The following is a 25,712-nucleotide window of genomic DNA, read 5'->3' as shown; positions in this document are numbered from 1 at the left end:
GGGGAGGGTCGTGCCGGGGAGGAGAGGGCGAGTGCCGGGGAGGGGGAGGGAAAGTGCCGGGGAGGAGAGGGCGAGTGCCGGGTAGGGGGAGGGGGAGTGCCGGGGAGGGGGAAGGGGGAGTGCCGGGGAGGGGGGAGGGGGGTGCCGGGGGGGTGGGAGGGGGAGTTCTGCGGAGGGGGGTGGGTGAGTGCCGGGGAGGAGAGGGCAAGTGCTGGGGAGGGGGAGGGGGGGTGCCGGGGAGGGGGGTGGGCGAGTGCCGGGGAGGAGTGGGCGAGTACCGGGAGGGGGGAGGGCTGTGGGCGAGTGCCGGGGAGGAGAGGGCGAGTGCTGGGGATGGGGGAGGAGGTGGGCGAGTGCCAGGGAGGAGAGGGCGAGTGCCAGTGAGGGGGAGGGCGAGTGCCGGGGAGGAGAGGGCGAGTGCCGGGGAGGGGGAGTGCCGGGGAGGAGAGGGCGAGTGCCGGGGAGGGGGGATTGTTAGTGCCGGGGAGGGGGGAGGGGGGTGGGCGAGAGCCGGGGAGGAGAAAGCGAGTCCTGGGGAGGGGGGGAGGGGGGTGGGCGAGTGATGGTGGTGGTGGGGGGGGGGGGGGGGGCGAGTGCCGGGAAGGAGGGGGCGTGTGCCGGGGAGGGGGGAGGGCGAGAGCCGGGGAGGGGAATGCGAGTCCTGGGGAGGGGGGAGGGGGGTGGGCGAGTGATGGTGGTGGTGGGGGGGGCGAGTGCCGGGAAGGAGAGGGCGTGTGCCGGGGAGGGGGGAGGGCGAGAGCCGGGGAGGGGAATGTGAGTGCCGGGGGAGGGGGAGTGGGAGTGCTGGGGAGGGGTTTGGGGGGGCGAGTGCCGGGGAGGCGAGGGCAAGTGCCGGGGTTGGGGGGGGGGGGGGGGGCGTGTGCCTGGGAAGAGAGGGCGAGTGCCGGGGTGGGGGGAGTGCGAGTGCCGGGGTGGGGGGAGTGCGAATGCCGGGGAGGGGGAGGGTGAGTGCCGGGGAGGGGGGAGGTGGAGTGCCGGGGAGGGGGGAGGTGGAGTGCCAGGGAGGGGGGAGGTGGAGTGCCGGGGAGTGGGGAGGGCGAGTGCCTGGGAGCGGGGAGGGGGAGTGCCTGGGAGGAGAGGGCGAGTGCCTGGGGTCGGGGGGGGGGGGGGGGGGGGCGGGAGTGCTGGTGGTGGGTGGGGCGGGTTGGGGCGAGTGCCGGGGAGGGGGGAGGGTGAGTGCCGGGGAGGATAGGGCGAGTGCCGGGGAGGGGGGAGGGCGAGAGCCGGGGAGGGGGGAGGGCGAGAGCCGGGGAGGGCGAGAGCCGGGGAGGGGAATGCGAGTCCTGGGGAGGGGGGAGGGGGGTGGGCGAGTGATGGTGGTGGGGGGGGGGGCGACTGCCGGGAAGGAGAGGGCGAGCGCCGGGGAGGGGGGGAGTGCGAGTGCCGGGGAGGGGGGAGGGGGGATGGCGAGAGCCGGGGAGGGGAATGCGAGTGCCGGGGAGGGGGAGTGGGAGTGCTGGGGAGTGGGTGGGGGGTGGGCGAGTGCCGGGGAGGAGAGAGCGAGTGTCGGGAGGAGAGGGCGCGTGCCGGGGAGGGGGGGGGGTGCGAGTGCCGGGGAGGGGGAGGGTGGATGGCGAGTGCCGGGGAGGGGAATGCGAGTGCCGGGGAGGGGGGGTGGGCGAGTGCCGGGGAGGGGGGAGGGTGGATGGCGAGAGCCGGGGAGGGGAATGCGAGTGCCGGGGAGGGGGGTGGGCGAGTGCCGGGGAGGGGGCAGGTTGAGTGCCGGGGTGGGGAATGCCAGTGCCGGGGAGGGGGAGTGGGAGAGCTGGGCAGGGAGGAGGGTGGTGGGTGAGTGCCTGGGAGTAGAGGGCGAGTGCCGTGGGTGGGGGGGCGAGTGCCGGCGAGGGGGGAGGTTGAGTGCCGGGGAGGAGAGGGCAAGTGCCGGGGAGGGGGGGAGCGAGTGCCGGGGAGGGGGGAGGGTGAGTGCCGGGGAGTAGAGGGCGAGTGTGATGGAGGGGGAGGGTGAGTGCCGGGGAGGAGAGGGCGAGTGCCGGGGAGGGGGGAGGGGGGTGGGCGAGTGCCGGTGGTGGGGGGGGGCAGGGTGAGTGCCTGGGAGGAGAGGGCGAGTGCCGGGGAGGGGGGAGTGTTAGTGCCGGGGAGGGGGGAGCGGGGTGGGCAAGTGATGGTGGTGGGGGGGTGGGGCGGGTGCCGGGAAGGAGAGGGCGAGTGCCGGGGAGGGGGGAGTGCGAGTGCCGGGGAGGGGGGAGTGGGGAGGGGGGGAGGGCGAGAGCCGGGGAGGGGAATGCGAGTGCCGGGGAGGGGGAGTGGGAGTGCTGGGGAGGGGGTGGGGGGTGGGCGAGTGCCGGGGAGGGGGCAGGGTGAGTGCCGGGGAGGAGAGGGCGAGTGCCGGGGAGGGGGGAGTGTTAGTGCCGGGGAGGGGGGAGCGGGGTGGGCAAGTGATGGTGGTGGGGGGATGGGGCGGGTGCCGGGAAGGAGAGGGCGAGTGCCGGGGAGGGGAGAGTGCGAGTGCCGGGGAGGGGGGAGTGGGGAGGGGGAGGGCGAGAGCCGGGGAGGGGAATGCGAGTGCCGGGGAGGGGGAGTGGGAGTGCTGGGGAGGGGGTGGGGGGGTGGACGTGTGCCGGGGAGGAGAGAGCGAGTGTCGGGGAGGAGAGGGCAAGTGCCGGGGGTTGGGGGGGGCAAGTGCCGGGGAGGCGAGGGCGAGTGCCGGGGTTGGGGGTGGGGGCGTGTGCCTGGGAGGAGAGGGCGAGTGCCGGGGTGGGGGGAGTGCGAGTGCCGGGAAGGGGAGGGTGAGTGCCGGGGAGGAGAGGGCGAGTGCCGGGGAGGGGGGAGGTGGCGTGCCGGGGAGTGGGGAGGGCGAGTGCCGGGGAGTGGGGAGGGGGAGTGCCTGGGAGGAGAGGGCGAGTGCCGGGGAGGGGGGAGGGCGAGAGCCGGGGAGGGCGAGAGCCGGGGAGGGGAATGCGAGTGCTCGGGAGGGGGGAGGGGGTGGGCGAGTACCAGTGGTGGGGGGGTGGGGGGGGCGAGTGCCTGGGAGGAGGGGGCGAGTGCCGGGGAGGGGGGAGGGTGAGTGCCGGGGAGGAGAGGGCGAGTGCCGGGGAGGGGGGAGTGTGAGTGCCGGGGAGGGCGAGAGCCGGGGAGGGGAATGCGAGTCCTGGGAAGGGGGGAGGGGGGTGGGCGAGTGATGGTGGTGGGGGGGAGGCGACTGCCGGGAAGGAGAGGGCGAGCGCCGGGGAGGGGGGAGTGCGAGTGCCGGGGAGGTGGGAGGGGGGATGGCGAGAGCCGGGGAGGGGAATGCGAGTGCCGGGGAGGGGGAGTGCGAGTGCCGGGGAGTGGGAGGGTGAGTGCCGGGGAGGAGAGGGCGAGTGCCGGGGAGGGGGAGTTGGAGTGCCGGGGAGGGGGAGGGGGAGTGCCGGGGAGTGGGGAGTGCGAGTGCCGGGGAGGGGGGAGGGTGGAGGGTGGAGGGGGGTGGGCGAGTGCCTGGGAGGAGAGGGCGAGTGCCGGGGAGAGGGGAGGGCGAGTGCCGGGGAGGGGGGAATGCGAGTGCCGGGGAGTGGGGAGTGCGAGTGCCGGGGAGGAGAGGGCGAGTGCCGGGGAGAGGGGAGGGCGAGTGCCGGGGAGGGGGGAGGGCGAGTGCCGGCGAGGGGGGAGGTTGAGTGCCGGGGAGGAGAGGGCAAGTGCCGGGGAGGGGGGGAGCGAGTGCCGGGGAGGGGGGAGGGTGAGTGCCGGGGAGTAGAGGGCGAGTGTGATGGAGGGGGAGGGTGAGTGCCGGGGAGGAGAGGGCGAGTGCCGGGGAGGGGGGAGGGGGGTGGGCGAGTGCCGGTGGTGGGGGGGGCAGGGTGAGTGCCTGGGAGGAGAGGGCGAGTGCCGGGGAGGGGGGAGTGTTAGTGCCGGGGAGGGGGGAGCGGGGTGGGCAAGTGATGGTGGTGGGGGGGTGGGGCGGGTGCCGGGAAGGAGAGGGCGAGTGCCGGGGAGGGGGGAGTGCGAGTGCCGGGGAGGGGGGAGTGGGGAGGGGGGAGGGCGAGAGCCGGGGAGGGGAATGCGAGTGCCGGGGAGGGGGAGTGGGAGTGCTGGGGAGGGGGTGGGGGGTGGGCGAGTGCCGGGGAGGGGGCAGGGTGAGTGCCGGGGAGGAGAGGGCGAGTGCCGGGGAGGGGGGAGTGTTAGTGCCGGGGAGGGGGGAGCGGGGTGGGCAAGTGATGGTGGTGGGGGGATGGGGCGGGTGCCGGGAAGGAGAGGGCGAGTGCCGGGGAGGGGAGAGTGCGAGTGCCGGGGAGGGGGGAGTGGGGAGGGGGGAGGGCGAGAGCCGGGGAGGGGAATGCGAGTGCCGGGGAGGGGGAGTGGGAGTGCTGGGGAGGGGGTGGGGGGTGGACGTGTGCCGGGGAGGAGAGAGCGAGTGTCGGGGAGGAGAGGGCGAGTGCCGGGGGTTGGGGGGGGCAAGTGCCGGGGAGGCGAGGGCGAGTGCCGGGGTTGGGGGTGGGGGCGTGTGCCTGGGAGGAGAGGGCGAGTGCCGGGGTGGGGGGAGTGCGAGTGCCGGGAAGGGGAGGGTGAGTGCCGGGGAGGAGAGGGCGAGTGCCGGGGAGGGGGGAGGTGGCGTGCCGGGGAGTGGGGAGGGCGAGTGCCGGGGAGTGGGGAGGGGGAGTGCCTGGGAGGAGAGGGCGAGTGCCGGGGAGGGGGGAGGGCGAGAGCCGGGGAGGGCGAGAGCCGGGGAGGGGAATGCGAGTGCTCGGGAGGGGGGAGGGGGTGGGCGAGTACCAGTGGTGGGGGGGTGGGGGGGTCGAGTGCCTGGGAGGAGGGGGCGAGTGCCGGGGAGGGGGGAGGGTGAGTGCCGGGGAGGAGAGGGCGAGTGCCGGGGAGGGGGGAGTGTGAGTGCCGGGGAGGGCGAGAGCCGGGGAGGGGAATGCGAGTCCTGGGAAGGGGGGAGGGGGGTGGGCGAGTGATGGTGGTGGGGGGGAGGCGACTGCCGGGAAGGAGAGGGCGAGCGCCGGGGAGGGGGGGAGTGCGAGTGCCGGGGAGGTGGGAGGGGGGATGGCGAGAGCCGGGGAGGGGAATGCGAGTGCCGGGGAGGGGGAGTGCGAGTGCCGGGGAGTGGGAGGGTGAGTGCCGGGGAGGAGAGGGCGAGTGCCGGGGAGGGGGAGTTGGAGTGCCGGGGAGGGGGAGGGGGAGTGCCGGGGAGTGGGGAGTGCGAGTGCCGGGGAGGGGGGAGGGTGGAGGGTGGAGGGGGGTGGGCGAGTGCCTGGGAGGAGAGGGCGAGTGCCGGGGAGAGGGGAGGGCGAGTGCCGGGGAGGGGGGAATGCGAGTGCCGGGGAGTGGGGAGTGCGAGTGCCGGGGAGGAGAGGGCGAGTGCCGGGGAGAGGGGAGGGCGAGTGCCGGGGAGGGGGGAGGGCGAGTGCCGGGGAGGGGGAGGGTGAGTGCCGGGGAGGGGAATGCGAGTGCCGGGGAGGGGGAGTGGGAGTGCTGGGGAGGGAGGAGGGGGGGCGGGCGAGTGCCTGGGAGGAGAGGGCGAGTGCCGGGGGTCGGGGGGGGTGGGGGGGGGGGGAGTGCCGGGGAGGCGGGGGCGAGTGCCGGGGGGGGGGATGCCGGGAGAGGAGAGGGCGTTTGCCGCGGAGGAGGGGGGCGAGTGCTGGGGAGGGGTGTGGGCGAGTGCCGGGCAGGAGAGGGCAATGATGACATGTCATCTATTCCCCCCCCCGCCACCCCCTGCAGGCCGTTATGTTTGGTGATCACCCAGCGATGTTGGTGCCGTGGCGGGAGCTGCACTTCTACATGTTGCCCTGGGGGAGCAGGAGGAGGAGCGTACCAGGGAGGCGGCGGAGGCTGCCGCAGAGGAGCATGCTGCAGGGACGCAGGTGGTAGCCGCCCAGGCTGGAGGGCCGCATGCACGACAGGACGAGAAAGAGGAGGAGGAAGAGCAGGTGGTGGTGCCACGGTGACGGAGACGCCCGATGAGGCCCCGTGTGTACCGGCCTCGCTCGTCATACCAGGACGTCACGGACTGGGCATGCAGGAGGAGACTCCGGATGAGCCAGGAAACCATTGCCCATATCTGCCACCTGATGGCACACCTGGCACCGCGTGGCACTGGGGGAGGACACCCCCTCCCCGTGGCCGTTTAGGTTACGGTGGCCCTGAACCTCTATGCCACAGGGTCATTCCAGGCGCCGAGTGGAGACCTGTCCGGCATCTCGGCGTGGGAATCGCCGAGTATGGGCACAGACTGCACACCACGGCACCAGCCGACCACCCTCACCCCCCCCCACCCACCCACCACTAACCACCCTCACCCCACCCGCATGCATCCCACCAACCACCCTCACCCCACCTGCATGCTGGTTTAGCACAGGGCTAATTAGCTGGCTTTTAAAGCAGACCAAGGCAGGCCAGCAGCACGGTTGAAGTCCCGTACCAGCCTCCCCGAACAGGCGCCGGAATGTGGCGACTAGGGGCTTTTCACAGTAACTTCATTGAAGCCTACTTGTGACAATAAGCGATTTTCATTTTCATTTTCATGCACACCACCCCTCCATTGCGGATCCACCTGCGGCACAACGGGCCGGGCTCACACAGTCGCCGGTGGAAGCGTGTCTATTGCAGGTCTTGGAGGATGATGACAACCCGCTCTGCGATGAGCTCTGGGCTCTACATCGTTGCACAATGCCTGACCCATGGGCACAGTACCACCCTCCACCCGGACCGTCCCTGCATGCGGCCGTGACACTGCACTGCACGGCCCCGTCGACTGCCCGGGGGGGGATGGCAAGCGCGACCTGGGGGGGGGGGGGGCACACTCACCTGAGGCCGACGTTATATCACCCCTTACACACACACTGGCGCTCACCTCACACCAGACCCCCCCACACATCGGACAGAGCACAAAGGCAACTTCTGTAGCTGTGAAAGTGATTTCAATAACAAACAGTTCATACACGTGCCCTAGCCCCGGAACTAATCTGTGCCCTGCCCCCGTGCCAACCTACTCAGTGTCTAATTGTTTGGCCTTACGGGCCCTTTCACTACGTCTAGGTGGTTGCCCAGACGGTACAGCAGAACTGGAGATGGACTCCAGTGATTCCTGCCCTGTGAATCGGGATCCCTTTGGCGGCCGCTTCCTGGGGCGGCCCGGCCTAGATGGTCCAGGCTGTGGCTCGGGCGACTGGGATGGCAAGCTGCCAGCCTGTCCTGCCCCTTGCCCACCAGATGCACCTGGGACAGAAGCGGGGGGAGTCCGAGGTGTCGCGGTGTTCCGGGACCTCTCCTACAGGGGGACTCGGAACGGGCCTCAGCTCCTCCTCCCTCGGGGTCCCCGATGGCCCCCGGGCCTCTACATGGGTCGGGGATGCGAACGGACCGACCATCCAACGCCCCCCCCGACACCTGCCGTTGCCTGTCCTGGAGGCCCGTGCTGTTATCAACAAAGGTCTGCAAGTTTGCAGCAATGGAGCTCAGGGAGTTGGCCATCCCTGTCTGTGTCTGGACGACGCTGGCCAGCACCTGGGCAATGGCGCCGATGCCCTCAGCGATGGCCAACTGAGACTGGGCCACCACCTGCTGAGACTGGGCCACGGCGTTGAGCGCTTCTGCGATCTGCCGCTGGCTCTGGCTCATGGTTTCCTGTGAGAGGGCAGCCATGCCCTGGGCCACAGATGCCGCCTGAATGGAAAGCCCCACACCTTGCATATTGCTCCCCATGTCTGACACCGTCACCCCCATTGCCTCCACCGCGGACGCCTCCCTTGCATGACCAGCACCACTCCCTGCTCCTGGACGCGGATGGACTCCTCCACCTTCATCTGCAGCTGCCGCAAGCCGGCCGTCACCCCCTTCGATCATCCCTGGGTCCGTGACTGCATCGGGTGAGGGGTGGGTGTGGTAACACCAGGAACCCAGGACCCGTCTGGGCGGCAGATGGTTGCTCGCGCTGGGATGCCCGGCCCCTCGGCTGCTCCTACCTCCACCTGCTGTACCGGGACGGCTGTGTTGTGCGCACCAGTTAGTGTCCCAGAAGTGTCCTGGGTAGGGGTGTCCTGGATAGGGGTGTCCTGGGTAGGGGTGTCCTGGGTAGGGGTGTCCTGGGTAGGTGTGTCCTGGGTAGGGGTGTCCTGGGTAGGGATGTCCTGGGTAGTGGTGTCCTGGGTAGGGGTGTCCTGGGTAGTGGTGTCCTGGGTAGGGGTGTCCTGGGTAGTGGTGTCCTGGGTAGGGATGTCCTGGGTAGTGGTGTCCTGGGTAGTGGTGTCCTGGGTAGGGGTGTCCTGGGTAGTGGTGTCCTGGGTAGTGGTGTCCTGGGTAGTGGTGTCCTGGGTAGGGATGTCCTGGGTTGGCTGCATTGGGGGCCTGTGGCTGTCCCCTCGTCGCTGGGTGTGGCCCGCCAGTGTCGCCGCACTCGCATGAGATGGGGGCATCGTCTCCCTGGTGCTCCGGGTCTGTCCCTGGTGTGTGGCCGCCCTGGATTGTCCTGGGGGCGTGGTATGCTGGATGGGCCGGGTTCCTCCTTGTCTCGTGGCCGCCCTGGATCGTCCTGGCGGGACGGGTGCCTCGACGTTTGGTCCTGCAATACACAATACAGCATGCATGGTTAGGCACGCAGACGGGGATCGGGGGCAAGGGGGATATGGGGGTGGGGGATATGGAGGGAGGGGGATATGAGGGATGGGGGATATGGGGAGGGGGATATGGGGGAATATTGGGGATGGGGGATTTGTGATATGGGGGATATGGGGGAGGGGGATATGGGGATGGGGGATATGGGGGAGGGGGATATGGGTGATATGGGGTATGGGGAGATATGCGGAATGGGAGATATGGGGCTTGGGGGATATGGGGGAAGGGGAAGGGGAAAAGGGGGGCAAGCCGTTGGGGGTCTCACTTGGTATTGTGCCCCCGACCTCTGCATCTGCAACCTCCCGGTCATCGGGTCCGCCTGCAAGTTCCAGGGCCCTCTCTTCATGAACGGTGAGTGGTCGCATTTCAGCTCAACCCCCTCCGGTCCTCTCACGCTCCCGGTTGTTGTGTGCGCATTTCTCCTGTGAGGGGCGGGTGGGTGGCAGGGGTAAAGGGCAACAGTGTTAGGCAGCGATATTCATGCGGACCAGCGGTTGTGTGTATATTGGCAGAGGTGCGCAACCCACCCTGCCACTGCTGCCTGCATGGGTGGGTGCAGCCATGTCAGTTGCACCTAGGTCTGTGCTGCACATCGGAGGTGGAGGGGTACTCACCCTGGCTGCCCTGACAAGGTCATTGACCTTCTTCTGGCACTGGACCCCTGTCCTTTGTGTTACAGCCACAGCACTGACGGCCTCTACCACTTCCTTCCACAGGCGCCGGCTGAAGCGTGGAGCAACCGTGCGGCCGTGTCCGGGGTACAGGGCCTCCCTCCTCTGCTCCACTGCGTCCAGGAGCGCCTCGATGTCCCGCTCCTGGAACCTTGGCGCTGCGCAGCGGGCGGCCATTTTGACGGGCCTCCCGGGGGTGGGGCGGTGTCTTTTGTGCTGCGACGCCGCGCGTTGTGAGTGACACCACGCAGCGTCAGTGACGACGCGCGTCCGTGACGGGTGATGCTGTCGCGAATGGAGTCACGCCGCTGCTAGCCCATTCCGGGCTGGTGAATTTGCGCTATTTCGGGGGGCCCGACGCCGGAGTGATTCGCGCCGTTATTGACGCCGGGTTCCATCGCGCCGAATATCGGAGAATCCCGCCCTATCTCGGATGAAATGTAAGTTTGAAAGTTTTTCACTGACATGATGGAAAGTCTAGTTGAACCATTATTTACTGTATTAACAGATTGTAGAAGAAATTCTTCTTCGCGATTTTCTAGGCGACTTTTCTGTACAACATCTTCAGAGTGCTAGATACTTTGCCAAAAAGTTTAAAAGTTGGCTAACTGATGCACTGGAGGGCACACCATTGCTGCTACAATCCCTGAAAATGAGAGGTATCTTTTTGTATTGAATAAAGCTTCAAACGTTTCAGATTTGTTACCCTACCTGAAGGAGGTAGCATCATAGCTGATGTTAATACTATCCTTATTCTCAAATCTTATCACCTCTGGACATCCATCTATCATCACATCTCTGCTGTTGCTGCTCCATTGCCTCTGCTTTCTATGGTATATCCCCATCAAATCACTCACTGTCTCCACCTGCTGTTCGCACTGCTGGAACACAAACTTTCACACCGCCATGTCAGAGGCCATGGGCTGGATTCTCCATTTAGGAGTCTAAGTCCCCACGCTGGCATGAAAACGGTCATGCTTAACGGCAGCAAAACTGACGCAAAACAACCACCGATTTCCTGCTCCAGTTTGGGTGGCAGGAAGGCAGCATAGAGCTCCCAGCTCTCGCTCCCGATACAGCCCGGAGCATTGCCGGGTCCGTGGCCGCGCATGCATAAATGCCCCCCCCCCCCTTTGGCCGCTCGTGTGCCCCGGACCGCCCTCTCACAGTGCCCCCAGCCCTGATTGAAGCCTCCCCCTGCCTGCGGATCAGCCCTCCCCCGACTGTGGCGGCGCTGGACTGAGTCCGCAGCCGCCACGCTGAGCTCACGATGGGTGAGACCACACGTGTCCCGTGCAATCGGGCACTCGGCCATTCGGGGATGGAGCATCATGGGGCGGGATAAGGCATGCAGCATACTCCTGGAGTATGCCACTTTTAAGGGGCGGAGCATCGCGAAAGCGGCGCCGCCCCCGATTTGGGCGTCATCGGGGATTCTCCGCCCTATCGCCGAATGTGATTTCGGGGATCGGAGAATCCAGCCCCATAAGCTTGAATGCACCAGGTCAGCATAGGTACAAAAGAAACTAGCCTGGAGTGATATACATTCTCATTTCCTGTGACAATTGGGAAGATAATATGGAAAAACTGCCACATCCTAGCACTCTGTGACACAGCGTGTTGTGTGAAGAATTGAGGACATTAACTTATATTTGTTGTGCCTGTGCTTCCACTCTTTCTTTATAAATTAAGTCTTTTTTTACATTTTGTATGCAAACATTTATCTAACATGACTTTTAAATTTCCCAGCAGCAAATATGTTTGTCAATCGACTACGAAGAAGGACTTGTATTTGCAATCTAGCGAAGGTAATAAACACTTAATACAGAGAACACTGTTGGTAGAAAAGCAATAAATATAAAATGTCCATAATTTAAAATGGCAGATATAAAATCACCTTCACATCAGGGCACTAAATTAATATTAATTCATCCTTCACGGATTTGTAACATTTTCCCCAGAGTAAGGGAAATAATGTAACACTACTCCTACAAAAACCAAAGAACAAAGAACAATACAGCACAGGAACATGCCCTTCAGCCTCCAAGCCTGGACTAGTCATGATACCAACCATGTCCAAAACGCTCAGAACTTCCTGTCATAATATACATCTATGTATACAATGGAGTGCAGACAGACAGTGAATGACACACAGGATGACCAGTAAGCACACAGAACAGAGCAGCCAATCACCAGACAGGACATGACCACTATAAAGCCAGAGGCCACCAGTTTTCCCGCTCTCTCGGGACCCGGCCTCTGAGACAGTCAGAGTTAGTGAGCTGGCCAGTGCAAACACCATGTGGTAGCTTGTAAGTCTGGTTAGGCTAGTATCAGGTCTCCAGTCAAGTCAGTATAGCGTCGACCCACAGTTGAACATGTATAATAGTTTGGATGTTGAATAAAATCGTGTTACATTTTATGAAGCGTTGGAGGTCTGTCTCTCGCTACACTGCATCAAGTGCCGTCCACATCGACCCAGCCTGCCCAACACATCATGGTACCAGTGAGTGATGCTGAAAATTGACCGACCTACCTTGAGTGAATCAGCATTGACCAGCAAACAGACGGACCTACCTTGAGTGAATCAGCATTGACCAGCAAACAGCCATCCGGTGACATGGAAAACGTCCGCCCTCCTCCGCAGCTCCGCATCGCCGGCAACCTCGGTGCAAATTGGAAGATCTTCAAACAAAAGTTCCAACTCTATCTAGAAGCCACTGACCTCGAGGCCGCATCGGATGCCAGGAAGATCGCACTATTCCTCTCCACAGCCGGGGACCACGCCATCCACATCTACAACTCCCTTACATTCGCTGAAGGCGAAGACAAGACAAAATTTAAAACAGTCCGACTAAAGTTCGACAGCCACTGCGACATTGAGGTGAATGAGAGCTTTGAATGGTACGTTTTCCAGCAGAGGCTTCAGGGTAAGGATGAACCTTTTCTTTTCTTTTTTTAAATATATTTTATTGAAATTTTTTTCTAAACAACATTTTTCCCTCTTACAAAACAAACGGAACAGTAACAAAATAGAAATTTTTAACAGTACACAAGTAACAAAACCCCATTATCTATTGACCTATACTAAACTAAACCACCCCCCCTCCCCCCCTCCCCCCCCCCCCCCCCCCCTCCCCTTGGGTTGCTGCTGCTGGTCATCTGTCTTCCCTCTAACGTTCCCTTAGGTAGTCGAGAAATGGCTGCCACCGCCTGGTGAACCCTTGAGCCGATCCTCTCAGGGCAAACTTTATCTGCTCCAGTTTAATGAACCCTGCCATATCATTTACCCAGGCCTCCAGTCCGGGGGGTTTCGCCTCCTTCCACATAAGTAGGATCCTGCGCCGGGCTACCAGGGACGCAAAGGCCACAACGTCGGCCTCTTTCGCCTCCTGTACTCCCGGCTCTTCCGCAACTCCAAATAGAGCTAACCCCCAGCTTTGTTTGACCCGGGCATTCACCACCTGCGAGATCACTCCTGTCACTCCCTTCCAATATCCTTCCAGTGCCGGGCACGCCCAAAACATATGTGTGTGGTTTACCGGGCTCCCGCCACACCTCCCACATCTGTTCTCCACTCCAAAGAACCTGCTCAATCTTGCCCCCGTTATGTGCGCTCTATGTAGCACCTTAAATTGAATCAGGCTAAGCCTGGCGCATGAGGAAGAGGAGTTTACCCTGCTTAGGATATCAGCCCACATACCCTCTTCTATCTCCTCCTCTAATTCTTCTTCCCACTTTCCCTTTTGTTCTCCCACCGACTCCTCCCCCTCTTCCCTCATCTCTCTGTAAATCTCTGACACTTTGCCCTCTCCGACCCACACCCCTGAAAGCACCCTGTCCTGTATCCCCTGTGTCGGGAGCAACGGAAATTCCCTCACCTGTTGTCTAGTAAACGCCCTCACCTGCATATATCTCAAGAAATTTCCCAGGGGTAACTTATACTTTTCCTCCAATGCTCCCAAGCTCGCAAACGTCCCATCTATGAATAAATCCCCCACCTTCCTAATTCCCAACTGGTACCAGCTCTGAAATCCTCCATCCATTCTTCCTGGGGCGAACCTATGGTTGTTCCTGATAGGGGACCCCACCAGGGCTCCCCGCACCCCTCTCTGTCGCCTCCACTGTCCCCATATGTTCAGTGTTGCCGCCACCACCGGGTTCGTGGTATACTTTTTAGGTGAGAGCGGTAGCGGTGCCGTCACCAGCGCCTCTAAACTCGGCCCTTTACAGGACTTTCTCTCCAGTCTTTTCCACGCCGCTCCCTCACCCTCCATCATCCATTTACGTATCATTGCCACATTGGTGGCCCAATAGTAATCGCCCAGGTTCGGTAGTGCCCGTCCTCCTCTATCCCTACTACGCTGAAGGAACCCCCTCCTTACTCTCGGAACTTTCCCTGCCCACACAAAGCTCGTGATGCTCCTATCTATTTTATTAAAAAAGGGTCCTGGTGATTAATATAGGGAGACATTGAAATACAAATAAGAACCTCGGGAGGACCATCATCTTAATTGCTTGCACCCTGCCCGCCAGCGGTAAAGGCTGCATGTCCCACCTCTTGAAGTCCTCCTCCATTTGTTCTACCAGCCGTGTCAAATTAAGTCTGTGCAAGGTTCCCCAGCTCCTAGTGATCTGAATCCCCAGGTATCGGAAGTTTCTTTCCACTTTCCTTAGCGGTAAGCCTTCTATCTCTCTACTCTGGTCCCCTGGATGTATCACAAATAATTCACTCTTCCCCATGTTTAGCCTATACCCCGAGAATTCCCCGAACCTCCTCAAAATTCGCATAACCTCTATCATCCCCCCCGCTGGGTCCGACACGTATAACAATAGGTCATCCGCGTATAACGAGACTCGATGTTCTTCTCCCTCTCTAATCACCCCTCTCCATTTCCTGGAGTCTCTCAACGCCATGGCCAGAGGTTCAATTGCCAACGCAAACAACAATGGAGACAGCGGGCATCCCTGTCTTGTTCCCCTATATAATCGGAAATACTCCGATCTATGTCGACCTGTAACTACGCTTGCCGTTGGTGCCCCATAAAGAAGTCTAACCCAGCGAATAAACCCGTTCCCAAACCCAAACCTCCTTAACACTTCCCATAAATACTCCCACTCCACCCTATCAAATGCCTTCTCTGCGTCCATTGCCGCCACTATCTCTGCCTCCCCCTCCACTGGGGGCATCATTATCACCCCTAATAGTCGTCGCACGTTAACACTCAGTTGTCTCCCTTTTACGAACCCTGTCTGGTCTTCGTGCACCACCCCCGGGACACAGTCCTCTATCCCCGGTGCCAGTACCTTTGCCAGCAACTTGGCGTCCACGTTCAATAGTGAAATAGGTCTATAGGACCCGCACTGCAACGGATCTTTGTCTCTCTTCAAAATTAGCGATATCGTCGCCTCCAACATCGTCGGGGGTAGAGTCCCCCCTTCCCTGGCCTCATTGAACGTCCTCGCCATCAACGGGGCCAACAAGTCCACATATTTTCTGTAGTATTCCACCGGGAACCCGTCCGGCCCCAGAGCCTTCCCTGCCTGCATGCTTCCCAGTCCCTTAATAACCTCATCCACCTCAATCGGCGCCCCCAGGCCTGCCACCTCCCGCTCCTCCACTTTCAGGAACCTCAATTGGTCCAGGAACCGCCGCATCCCCTCCTCTCCCCCTGGGGGTTGAGACCTATACAGTTCCTCATAAAAGGTCTTAAACACCTCATTTATCTTTCCTGGCCTTCGCACCGTGTCTCCCCTTTCATCCCTAATTCCTCCTATCTCCCTCGCTGCTGCCCTCTTTCGCAGTTGGTGCGCCAACAGGCGACTAGCCTTTTCCCCATATTCGTACCTCCTCCCCTGTGCCTTCCTCCACAATACCTCCGCCTTTCTGGTGGTCAGAAGGTCAAACTCGGTCTGGAGTCGTCTCCTCTCCCTGTACAACTCCTCCTCCGGGGTCTCTGCAAATTCCCTGTCCACCCTTAAAATTTCCCCCAGTAATCTATCCCTTTCCTTGGCCTCTGTTTTCCTTTTGTGGGCCCCAATAGAGATCAGCTCTCCTCTGACCACCACTTTTAGTGCTTCCCAGACTACTCCCACAGGGACCTCGCCGTCGTCATTGACCTCCAGGTATCTCTCAATACACCCCCTCACTCTTGCACACACTCCCTCATCCGCCATCAGTCCCACATCTAATCGCCAGAGTGTTCTCTGCTCCCTGTCCTCTCCTACTTCCAGGTCCACCCAATGTGGGGCATGATCCGAAACCGCTATGGCTGAGTATTCAGCTTCTTCCACCCTAGAGATCAACGACCTTCCTAAAACAAAAAAATCTATCCAGGAGTACACTTTATGGACATGGGAGAGGAAGGAATACTCCCTAACCCTAGGTCTTAGAAATCGCCATGGATCCATTCCCCCCATTTGGTCCATAAACCCCTTAAGTACCTTGGCTGCTGCCGACCTTCTTCCGGTCCTTGAGCTGGATCTGTCTAGCTCCGGGTCCAGCACCGTATTGAAGTCCCCTCCTAAAATCAAATTTCCTGCCTCCAGGTCCGGTATACGCCCCAGCATCCGTCTCATGAATCCCGCATCATCCCAATTTGGGGCATACACATTAACCAACACGACCTCCATTCCCTCCAGCCTACCACTCACCATTATATATCTACCTCCGCTATCTGCTACCCGTTTCCCCACCAAAATGGCCACCCCTCTGTTCTTTGCTTCCAGTCCTGAGTGGAACACCTGTCCCACCCATCCTTTCCTTAGCCTGTCTTGGTCCGCCACCTTTAGGTGCGACTCTTGGAGCATAGCCACGTCTGCCCTTAGTCCTTTCAAATGCGCGAGCGCTCGGGCCCTTTTTATCGGTCCATTCAGGCCTCTCACGTTCCACGTGATCAGCCTCACTAGGGGGCTACCTGCCCCCCTCCCGTGTCAACTAGCCATTACCTTCTCTAGGCCAGTCCCATATCCCGCCTCCGCGCTCCCGCTCGCTCCCCCAGCGTCGACCACCCACTCTTTAGCCATTCCCTTTTGGATTTCCGCAGCAGCAACCCAGTTTCCCCCCCCCCCGCTAGATCCCTATCTAGCGTGATTGCTCCCCCCATATCGCTTCCGTAAGTCAGCTGACTTCAACTGACCGCGGCTACTCCTGCTCACTCCTCGACCCCCCCGGTGTGAGGGAACTCCCATCCGCCTTGCGCCTGTTTTCCCGCCATATTCTTTCTGGCGCAGGAACACCCCTTTACCTGACCCGCCTCTTATGGCGCAGCTCCCTTTCCCCTCCCCCTCCCCTTCCCAGGTTATTCCAGAGCTGATGTGGTCGAGAGATTCAGAGGGGGACACTCCAGCGATTGGAGGAGTTCCAGAGGCTATAGGCGCAGGAGATAGCACATGCAGTGCATGGCACCGAGGCCAACACTGCTAGGCTGATGACCGCAATGGAGAGCCTGGAGCACGACATCAGCAACATGGGTGGTGTGTCCAAGGCATAGCTCAGTCAGTGACAACCATGGCTGAGCACATCGACAGCATGTCCAAGTCACTGGGGGACGTGTCCCAGACGCAGGTGGACTATTCTGAGGTGCTGCGGATCATGTCCAAGTATCAGGTGGGCATTATCGAGGCATTGCGGAGCACGCCCCAGTCTCAGTTGCGCATTGCTGTGACACTCCCCTTCCCCATTCTCCGACTATGTCCCGTCTTTCCCCCCTCCCCGGCGCCCACATTTCCCCAGTGTCTCCCCCCTTCCCTGTTTACTTCTCGATTAACTTTCACCATAACATTAACAAAACAATAACAATAACAATTCCCTGCAGCATCAGTCCCTCAGTTCCGGTCCAGTTTCTCTTCTTGAATAAAGGTCCATGCTTCCTCCGCCGTCTCAAAGTAATAGTGTCTCTCCTGATACGTGACCCATAGTCTTGCCGGCTGCAGCATCCCAAACTTCACCTTCTTTTTGTGCAAAACCTCTTTGGCTCGGTTGAAGCTCGCCCTCCTTCTCGCCACCTCCGCACTCCAATCCTGGTATATCCGTACCACCGCATTCTCCCATCTGCTACTCCGCACCTTTTTAGCCCATCTCAGGACCTCTTCTCTGACCTTAAGGCGGTAGAATCGCACGATTATCGCCCTCGGTGGTTCTCCCGCTTTTGGTCTTCTCGCCGGGATCCGACCTGCCCACTCCACCTCCATGGGGCCCGCAGGGGCCTCAGCACCCATCAGTGAGCTCAGCATCTTACTTGCGTACGCTCCACAGTCTACTCCTTCCACACCCTCAGGAAGACCTAGTATCCTAAGGTTCTTCCTTCGCGCTCCGTTTTCAAGGGCCTCGATCCTTTCAGCACACTTTTTATGAAGTGCCTCGTGCGTCTGAGTCTGAACCGCCAGGCCCAGGACCTCGTCCTCAATACCTGACACCTTCTGCTCCACCACGCGAAGCTCAGTCTCCTGGGTCTTTAAAGTCTCCTTAAGCCCCTCAATTGCCTGTAGCATCGGGGTCAGTACCTCCTTCTTCAGCAGGTCCACGCACCGTCTCACGACCTCGTCCTGCTCAGGCCCCCATGTCGCCTGCGATTTCTCCGCCGCCATTTTGTCTTCCACTCCCTCTGACCTTATGGTCGAAGATTCTTCAGGCTGCAGCCGCCGCCGCCGGTTTTTTCCTTCGTCGTTCGGGGGGGACTCCCTTCCCACACACCCCACACCGGGTTGCTCGGCCGAAAAAATCCCCGTTGGGGCTCTTAAAAGAGCCCGAAGGTCCGTCGGAGCTGGAGCCGCCGAAATGTGCGGCTAGCTCATCCTCACTGCAACCGGAAGTGAGGATGAACCTTTTCAATCCTTTCTGACCCATCTCCGCATCCTCGCGCAGTCATGTAACTATGACTCGACCACTGATTCCATGATCCGGGATCAGATCGTTTTCAGGGTCCACTCCGATTCCCTTCGCCAGCAGCTCCTGAAAGTCAAGCAGCTCACCCTCACCATCGCCATTGAAACGTGCGTTCTCCACGAACATGCTAACAATCGGTACTCCCACATCAGGTCGGCAGAAACGGCAAAGCTAACCTCCCAGGAGGCAGAACGGGTGCAGGCCATCGCACAAATGCAGGGCCTAAGTATCGACGAGAGTGGCCATTCCGTTCGCTTTTCCCGGGCTCCTGCGCATGCGCGCCACGAGAGGACGATCGAGGGGACGGTGAGACCGATGACCAGACTGCGCAGATGCGTGCGTCATTCGACCGTACTGCGCATGCACGATGGCGCACGGAACGCGCTGACGTTGGCGTCATGACGTGTCTAAATTGTGGCTCCACCCATTTAAAGCGGCAATGTCCGTCAAAATCACGACGGTGTCTACAGTGTGGCAAGCTTGGCTACTACGCAGCCCTTTGCAGATCTGCTACACTGCCCAGCATGCAGCGATCCCAGCCGCAGCGCAGAAGCGTCCGTTAAATACAGCAGGCCATGCCAGACTCCGACCCCGAAAGCCCAACAGATCCTGCTGCTGAGTGCCTCAAATCTCCATACCGGGTGGGCATCATTACAAAGCATGCGCTGCCTTTCTCCAAGACAGCGAAGCACCTGCCGATCCTCAGCGTGGATCCCGACGACGAGTGGTGTGCTGTTCTCACAGTCAAAAAGGCTCGCATCCGGTTCAAACTGGACACCGGCGCATCAGCGAACCTCATCTTCAAATCCGATCTCGACACCATCCGCGTCAGACCAAGCATTCTTCCACCGGCCTGCCAGCTCCTTGACTGCAATGGCAATGCCATAGCTGCCAGTGGCTCATGCCAACTCGGAGTTTCCAATAGGTCATTTAAAGCGACACTGCGATTTGAGATCGTGGGACCTGACAGAGCATCCCTGCTCGGTGCTCGGGCCTGCAAACTCCTGAACTTGGTGCATCGAGTCCACACCATGTCATCCTCACAGGCGATGGCCTCACCTGATGAGAACTTCCAGGCTGAAATTGATGACATCATTACGCAGTGCCACAGCGTGTTTGACGGAATGGGCACACTCCCATACCGATACAAAATCCTGCTCAAACCAAACGCCACCCCTGTGATCCACGCACCACGTTGGGTGCCGGCACCCCTCATGGACCGCCTCGAGCAGCAGTTACAGGACCTCCAGGAGCAGGGCATCATATCAAAGGTCACAGAACCCACGGACTGGGTCAGCTCCATGGTCTGCGTCAAGAAGCCGTCAGGGAAGCTTCGAATCTGCATCGACCCCAAGGATTTAAACCGTAACGTCATGAGGGAACATTACCCGGTACCAAAACGAGAGGAGTTGACCAGCGAGATGGCTCATGCCAAACTCTTTACGAAGCTGGACGGCTCCAAGTGGTTCTGGCAAATACAGCTGGAAGCATCCAGTCACAAGTTGTGCACATTCAATACCCTGTTCAGTCGCTACTGCTACAATTGGATGCCTTTTGGCATTATCTCTGCCTCAGAGGTATTTCACCGCATCATGGGACAGATGATGGAGGGTATCGAGGAGGTGCGCGTGTATGTTGATGATGTCATAATCTGGTCCACAACTCCTCAAGAACACATCGATCGCCTCAAGCAGGTATTCCACAGAATGCATGAGCATGGCCTCTGACTCAACAGAGCCAAGTGCTCGTTCGGTCAATCAGAAATCAAGTTCCTTGGTGACCACATCTCGCAGCAAGGCGTGCGGCCAGATGCTGACAAGGTCTCGGCGATCAACGCCATGAAGACCCCAGAGGACAAGAAGGCGGTCCTCCGCTTTCTAGGGATGGTCAACTTCCTCGGGAAGCTCATTCCCAACATGGCGGCACACACCACAGCCCTCCGCCAACTCGTCAAAAAGTCGATGGAATTCTAGTGGCTGCCCGCTCATGAGAACGAATGGCGTGAGCTGAGGGCAAAACTCACCACAGCCCCGGTTCTGGAGTTCTTCGACCCTACCAAAGAGACCAAAATATCCACAGACGCGAGCCAGGACGGTATTGGGGCGGTGCTGCTCCAATGGGATGACTCCTCCTCTTGGACCCCAATTGCGTATGCCTCCAGAGCCATGACGCCCACTGAGCAAGGGTACGCTCAGATCGAGAAGGAATGTCTGGGCCTCCTAAAGGGAATCGACAAATTTCACGACTATGTGTATGGCCTCTCAAAATTCACGGTTGAGATGGACCACAGGCCACTAGTCCACATAATCCAGAAGGATTTGAATGACATGACCCCCTCGGTTACAACAAATCCTTCTCAAGCTACGCCGCTATGACTTTGAACTTGTCTACATGCCAGGCAAATAACTCATTGTTGCAGATGCCCTTTCCAGGTCTATCACCACACCATGTGAACAAACTGACTTTTTCTGCCAAATCGATGCACAGGTGCAATAGTGTGCCTCCAACCTTCCGGCCACTGATCAGAGGGTCATCCAATTTCGGGAGGAAACGGCCAAGGATCCTCTGCTGCAACATGTGATGCAGCACCTCACGAATGGCTGGCAGAAGGGACAGTGTCCCCAGTTTTACAACATCAAGGACGATCTGACGGTGGTGGACGGCATCCTCATGAAGCTCGATAGGATTGTGATTCCGCAGAGCATGCGAGCTATGGTGCTCGGCCAACTCCATGAGGGTCGCCTGGGGGTCGAGAAATGTCGACGCAGAGCTCGAGAGGCAGTCTATTGGCCGGGCATCAGCCAGGATGTTGCCAACACGGTCCTCAACTGCCCCACATGTCAGAAATTTCAGCCAGCTCAACCCAAAGTAACTCTGCAGCAACATGAGATAGTGACCTCCCCATGGTCCAAAGTCGGTGTCGACCTTTTCCACGCCAAGGGGCGTGACTATGTCCTCTTGATCGACTACTTCTCCAATTACCCTGAAGTGGTGAAACTGTCCGACCTCACGTCGAAGGCGGTGATTAAAGCATGCAAAGAAACGTTTGCCAGACATGGGATATCGCTAACGGTGATGAGCGACAACGGTCCCTGTTTTTACAGCCAGGAATGGTCTGATTTTGCCCACCTATACAACTTTCGTCACGTAACCTCCAGCCCCCACTACCCGCAGTCAAATGGGAAGGCCGAAAAAAGCGTCCATATCGTCAAGAGATTACTATGCAAGGTTGCAGACTCAGGCTCCGACTTCAACCTGGCGCTGCTGGCATACAGAGCATCCCCGCTGTCCACTGGGTTCTCTCCCGCGCAGATGCTCATGAATCGCACTCTGCGAACCACGGTTCCAGCCATCCATGTTCCAGACCTTGACCACCTCACAGTCATACAAAAGATGCAGCAGTCTCGGGCCCAACAGAAATCAGCATACGACATTCATGCCACGGATCGCCCCGAGCTGGTCCCAACTGATCGTATTCGTGTGCAGTTGCTTGACGGCGGCTGGTCCGCCACAGCTGTGGTCGTCAAGCAAGTGGCCCCGAGATCGTTCCTCATCCACATGGCTGATGGCTCTTTCCGATGACGCAACAGACGGGCGCTGCGCAGAGTTCCACGCCCGCCACCTAACCATGATGTCCCGCCTCACACAATGCTTCCTCCGGACGTGCCCTACCACGAGGCCACCGATCTACCAGAAATCCTGCCGACCTCTGCGACAACCGCATTGGCGGTGGTCCCTCCTATCCAAGTGCAGGCGGCCCCTGATCCACCCTTGAGGCGGTCAACCAGAATTCATCACCCACCGCAGAGACTAAACTTATAGACTGAACTTTTGCACAACTGTGTTACCTTATCGTTTTGACCTCTGTAAATATCGTTGTTACCGTTTTATCTGCACTATCGACACCTTCCTGTGTACATTTTAGCACATTCTGTGTATTGTCACGCACATATACACATCCACACGCACATGCACCTTAATATTTATTATCTCAACACACACAATACAGAACAAAAAAAAAGGGGAGGGCGATGTCATAATATACATCTATGTATACAATGGAGTGCAGACAGGCAGTGATTGACACACAGGATGACCAGTAAGCACACAGAACAGAGCAGCCAATTACCAGACAGGGCATGACCACTATAAAGCCAGAGGGCACCAGTTTTCCCGTTCTCTCGGGACCCAGCCTCTGAGACAGTCAGAGTTAGTGAGCTGGCCAGTGCAAACACCATGTGGTAGCTAGTACTGGACGGAATGCAGGATCCTGGCTCTTGGGGTAACTGGGGATTTGGAGGTTGGAAGGACTGGTTGATAAATATGGCCATGTATTTAGTGGTGGCTATCGGCTGCATCTTTGTGGGCCTAGCCATCCTTAAATGTGTGATGGGTAGAATGCGGGGTGCACTGGAACAGATCAACGCCCCTAAAATCTTAGCTGTTAAAATCCATGAGGGTGCAGCAGATGAGGGGGGGCTAAGCCAGGAATTGGAAATGCAGCGACGGATCTTTTTAGATGAGGAACCGTAGCTATGGATTGGATAGTTCGGTTATCATGGAATGATAATAGGAGGGAATGACGAATGTGATATAAAATAGTTACTTTAGAGATATGAGTTAATGTAATGTAGAGGTAGGCCAGTCTAATTCTGGTGAGTTCACAGACAAAGGTTTTCAGACCGCATGGCAAAGCAAAGGAAGAGGTGTGTCCACCAAAGGAGGAGAAAAGGATGCTGGGTAATAGGGCCAGAGGAAGGGATTGGAAGTGAGCCAATCAGAATATATCAACAGGTCAGGAGGGATATAGGATGACCTATGGGAATCGTGTATGTGAAACTTGATGCCATTTGAATGTATCAGTACAGACTTCTTTGTTCTACAGACTCACTTTATTCCAGAAGTGTACGAAGCAGGATGTGCTTTGTGCTACTGAGAATTGAGTAAAGCTTGCAAGCTAAATAAAATAACTAATGCTGTACCTGCAAATCCATCTCGACTTTTAATGAGGCCAGAATGACGGATAAAGAAACTTGGGATTTGACAGTAAGTCTGGTTAGGCTAGTATCAGGTCTCCAGTCAAGTCAGCATAATGTCAACCCACAGTTCAACATGTATAATAGTTTAGATGTTAAATAAAATCGTGTTGCATCTGATCAAGTGTTGGAGATCTGTCTCTCACTACACTGCATCAAGTGCAGTCCACATCGACACAGCCTACCCAACACATCACTTCCTTGTGCCGTATCCCTCTATACCCATCCTATCCATGAAATTCAGAATGAAAAGGAAAACAAATGCTGGAAAAGCACAACAGGTCTCTCAGCATCTGAAAGAGCAAAGATAGGTTAGATTTAGAATACAGGCTCTTCCTTGATTAGACGTTTGATTTCAAAATACATTCCCCTGCCAGCTCTGATATTCAGGTTATGTATTGCCTAGAGAATCATGGAAAGGGCCGAAATAGGGAAATTGGTGAGAAGTTGGGGCAGTAGCATCTCTTTTTTGTCCTTTGAACTCCAAAATGGTGTCCATGGCACCTCGGCTAAATCGAGTTGGACGCCACATTGATACAGGCATTAGCACATACACACATGAAGAGGGCACCGAGTAGAGCACCATGCTGTGCTATCTCAATGTTATTATAATTATGCAGCTCTTCCTTGAAGCTTGCCCTTGCTTGATTGATGGTCTGTGACTCCAAAGCTGGAAAAGTTAACTATTTTTATTAAGAGCTTCCATCTCACTGAGGAGACCTCAGGCCAATTCACATCCAACACCTTCACCTTGTCATGCAAGAGAGAGTGCAGTGAATGCCATGTTATGGGCGGCACAGTAGCACAGTGGTTAACACTGTTGCTTCACAGCACCAGGGTCCCGGGTTCGATTCTCGACATGGGTCACTGTCTGTGTGGAGTCTGCACGTTCTCCCTGTGTCTGCATGGTTTTCCTCCGGGTGCTCCGGTTTCCTCCCACAAGTCCCGAAAGACGCGCTGTTAGGTAATTTGAACATTCTGAATTCTCCCTCTGTGTACCCAAACAGGCGCCGGAATGTGGCGACTTGGGGCTTTTCACAGTAACGTCATTGCAGTGTTAATATAAGCCTACTTGTGACAATAAAGATTTTTTAAAAAATAATCTATTTGGTTGAGGTAGGTGTCATGGTTGAATAGCTGGCAGTGTGTGAAATTGGTGGTAGGTGAGTGATGGAGGTGTAGTGATTTGAACAGTTGCTGAGGCTGTTGGTGCATTTGGTAACAAATGGCATTTGAAGATGCATTCACTAACCTTGATGACTTGTGCAAGGTCTTTGAAGCACTGCCTCTGGTCTTTTGTGACTTGACTCCTGGCATTGACCACCACAGATATCTGTTCCTGATGCCTTTGGACCATCTGTCTGGAGGACCTCCTACCCTCCTGTGGTCAAATTCTCATCAACTACAAATACCAGCATCTGGAGCAGCCAAAATGCAACTCCCCTTTAAGTAGTGAAGACTAGTTTTAAATGGTGATAGTCACTCACATATCAGCCCCTGCTGATGCTTGCAGCCAATGAATAGCGATGTTAGTGCTTGCTGGGAGCAGAGGTCATTCGAAATTGGCATGCTGCCTGCATTGCAGTCAACCGACATGGGTTAATCGTGCACCCTGATTTCTGCACCTACTGTCTGAGGCTATCCAACTTCAGCCCAATATATTTAATTTGAAGACATTTTTCAGTATGGAGTGTTTATTTTTACTTTCTATCAATATGTGGCTCCAGATGTGACTGTGAGGCTCCAGACATCCTTTGAAGAACATGGGGAGACGATTAATTACATATCTTACCTTACTGAAGTTTGATTCTGAATTGTATCTGAGCTTAAAGTTGACAACTGACTGAAATATTCCACTATTGTTAATCTGATTAATTTTTCATGCAGTCATGATGAGACAGAGGCCAAGATTTTTCTTATTTGGTTGCTGTTTCAACAGGACTGTACTTTCCGCCTGTCCAGTTCAGCTGAGACCTATCTTACGTTGACCAGAGTACATTATACATGCTTTCCATTCTCCAAGCAGGTTCCCACCATCAAGTGGGAAGCCACTAGACTCACCACGGAAACTCTAGGGATGCTGCTGCAATATCCAAAGATCCATTGGGGGACTTAAAAGTGTTGTAGCACCCCAAAGATCAAAACAAGGCCTCACTTCGAGATCTTTAGCAAGCAAGTCTGAGTCTTCTGGAGGGAGTGAAAATCTCACCAAGGATTGCTCTGATCATTTGAGTATTTACCGCTGCTTTGTAGGATCCACTGCCATCACCACATCATGGCTCTAGGAAGTGGTGCTAAGAGAGGTGCAAAGCGGGTAACTCTGCCAGAAACATAGGCACTGACCCTACAAAAGTTACATGTTGTGATTGTGAATTGGATGAGCACTGGCAATTCTGAAAGTCAGAGTGAAATCCCAGTTGGCCAATGAATAGTAGGTATTAGTGCTCACATTTCAAGACATTCTGAATTGCCATCCCACCTGATCATGAAGAATTGCTCCCAGATGCCTAGTTGGCAGATCTTGCTTAGATTGTTTACTTACCTTCA

At 58.2% G+C, this 25,712-nt stretch overlaps 1 protein-coding gene across 1 annotated transcript in view; it reads left to right on the top strand.

The window, feature by feature from the left end:
• Positions 1 to 25,712, top strand: part of LOC140391324 (DNA-binding protein RFX8-like) — a 110,387-nt gene that overhangs the window by 14,105 nt on the left and 70,570 nt on the right. The window contains exons 2-3 of the mRNA XM_072475911.1: positions 9,751 to 9,901; positions 10,992 to 11,050. Coding sequence (XP_072332012.1) covers positions 9,751 to 9,901; positions 10,992 to 11,050 — 210 coding nt within the window. The remainder of the gene's footprint in view (positions 1 to 9,750; positions 9,902 to 10,991; positions 11,051 to 25,712) is intronic.

Source organism: Scyliorhinus torazame, chromosome 15 (assembly GCF_047496885.1).
Source record: "Scyliorhinus torazame isolate Kashiwa2021f chromosome 15, sScyTor2.1, whole genome shotgun sequence".
NCBI lineage: Eukaryota > Metazoa > Chordata > Chondrichthyes > Carcharhiniformes > Scyliorhinidae > Scyliorhinus > Scyliorhinus torazame.
The sequence above is the reverse complement of the archived record's forward strand: the minus strand, read 5'-3'. Positions and strand labels throughout refer to the sequence as shown.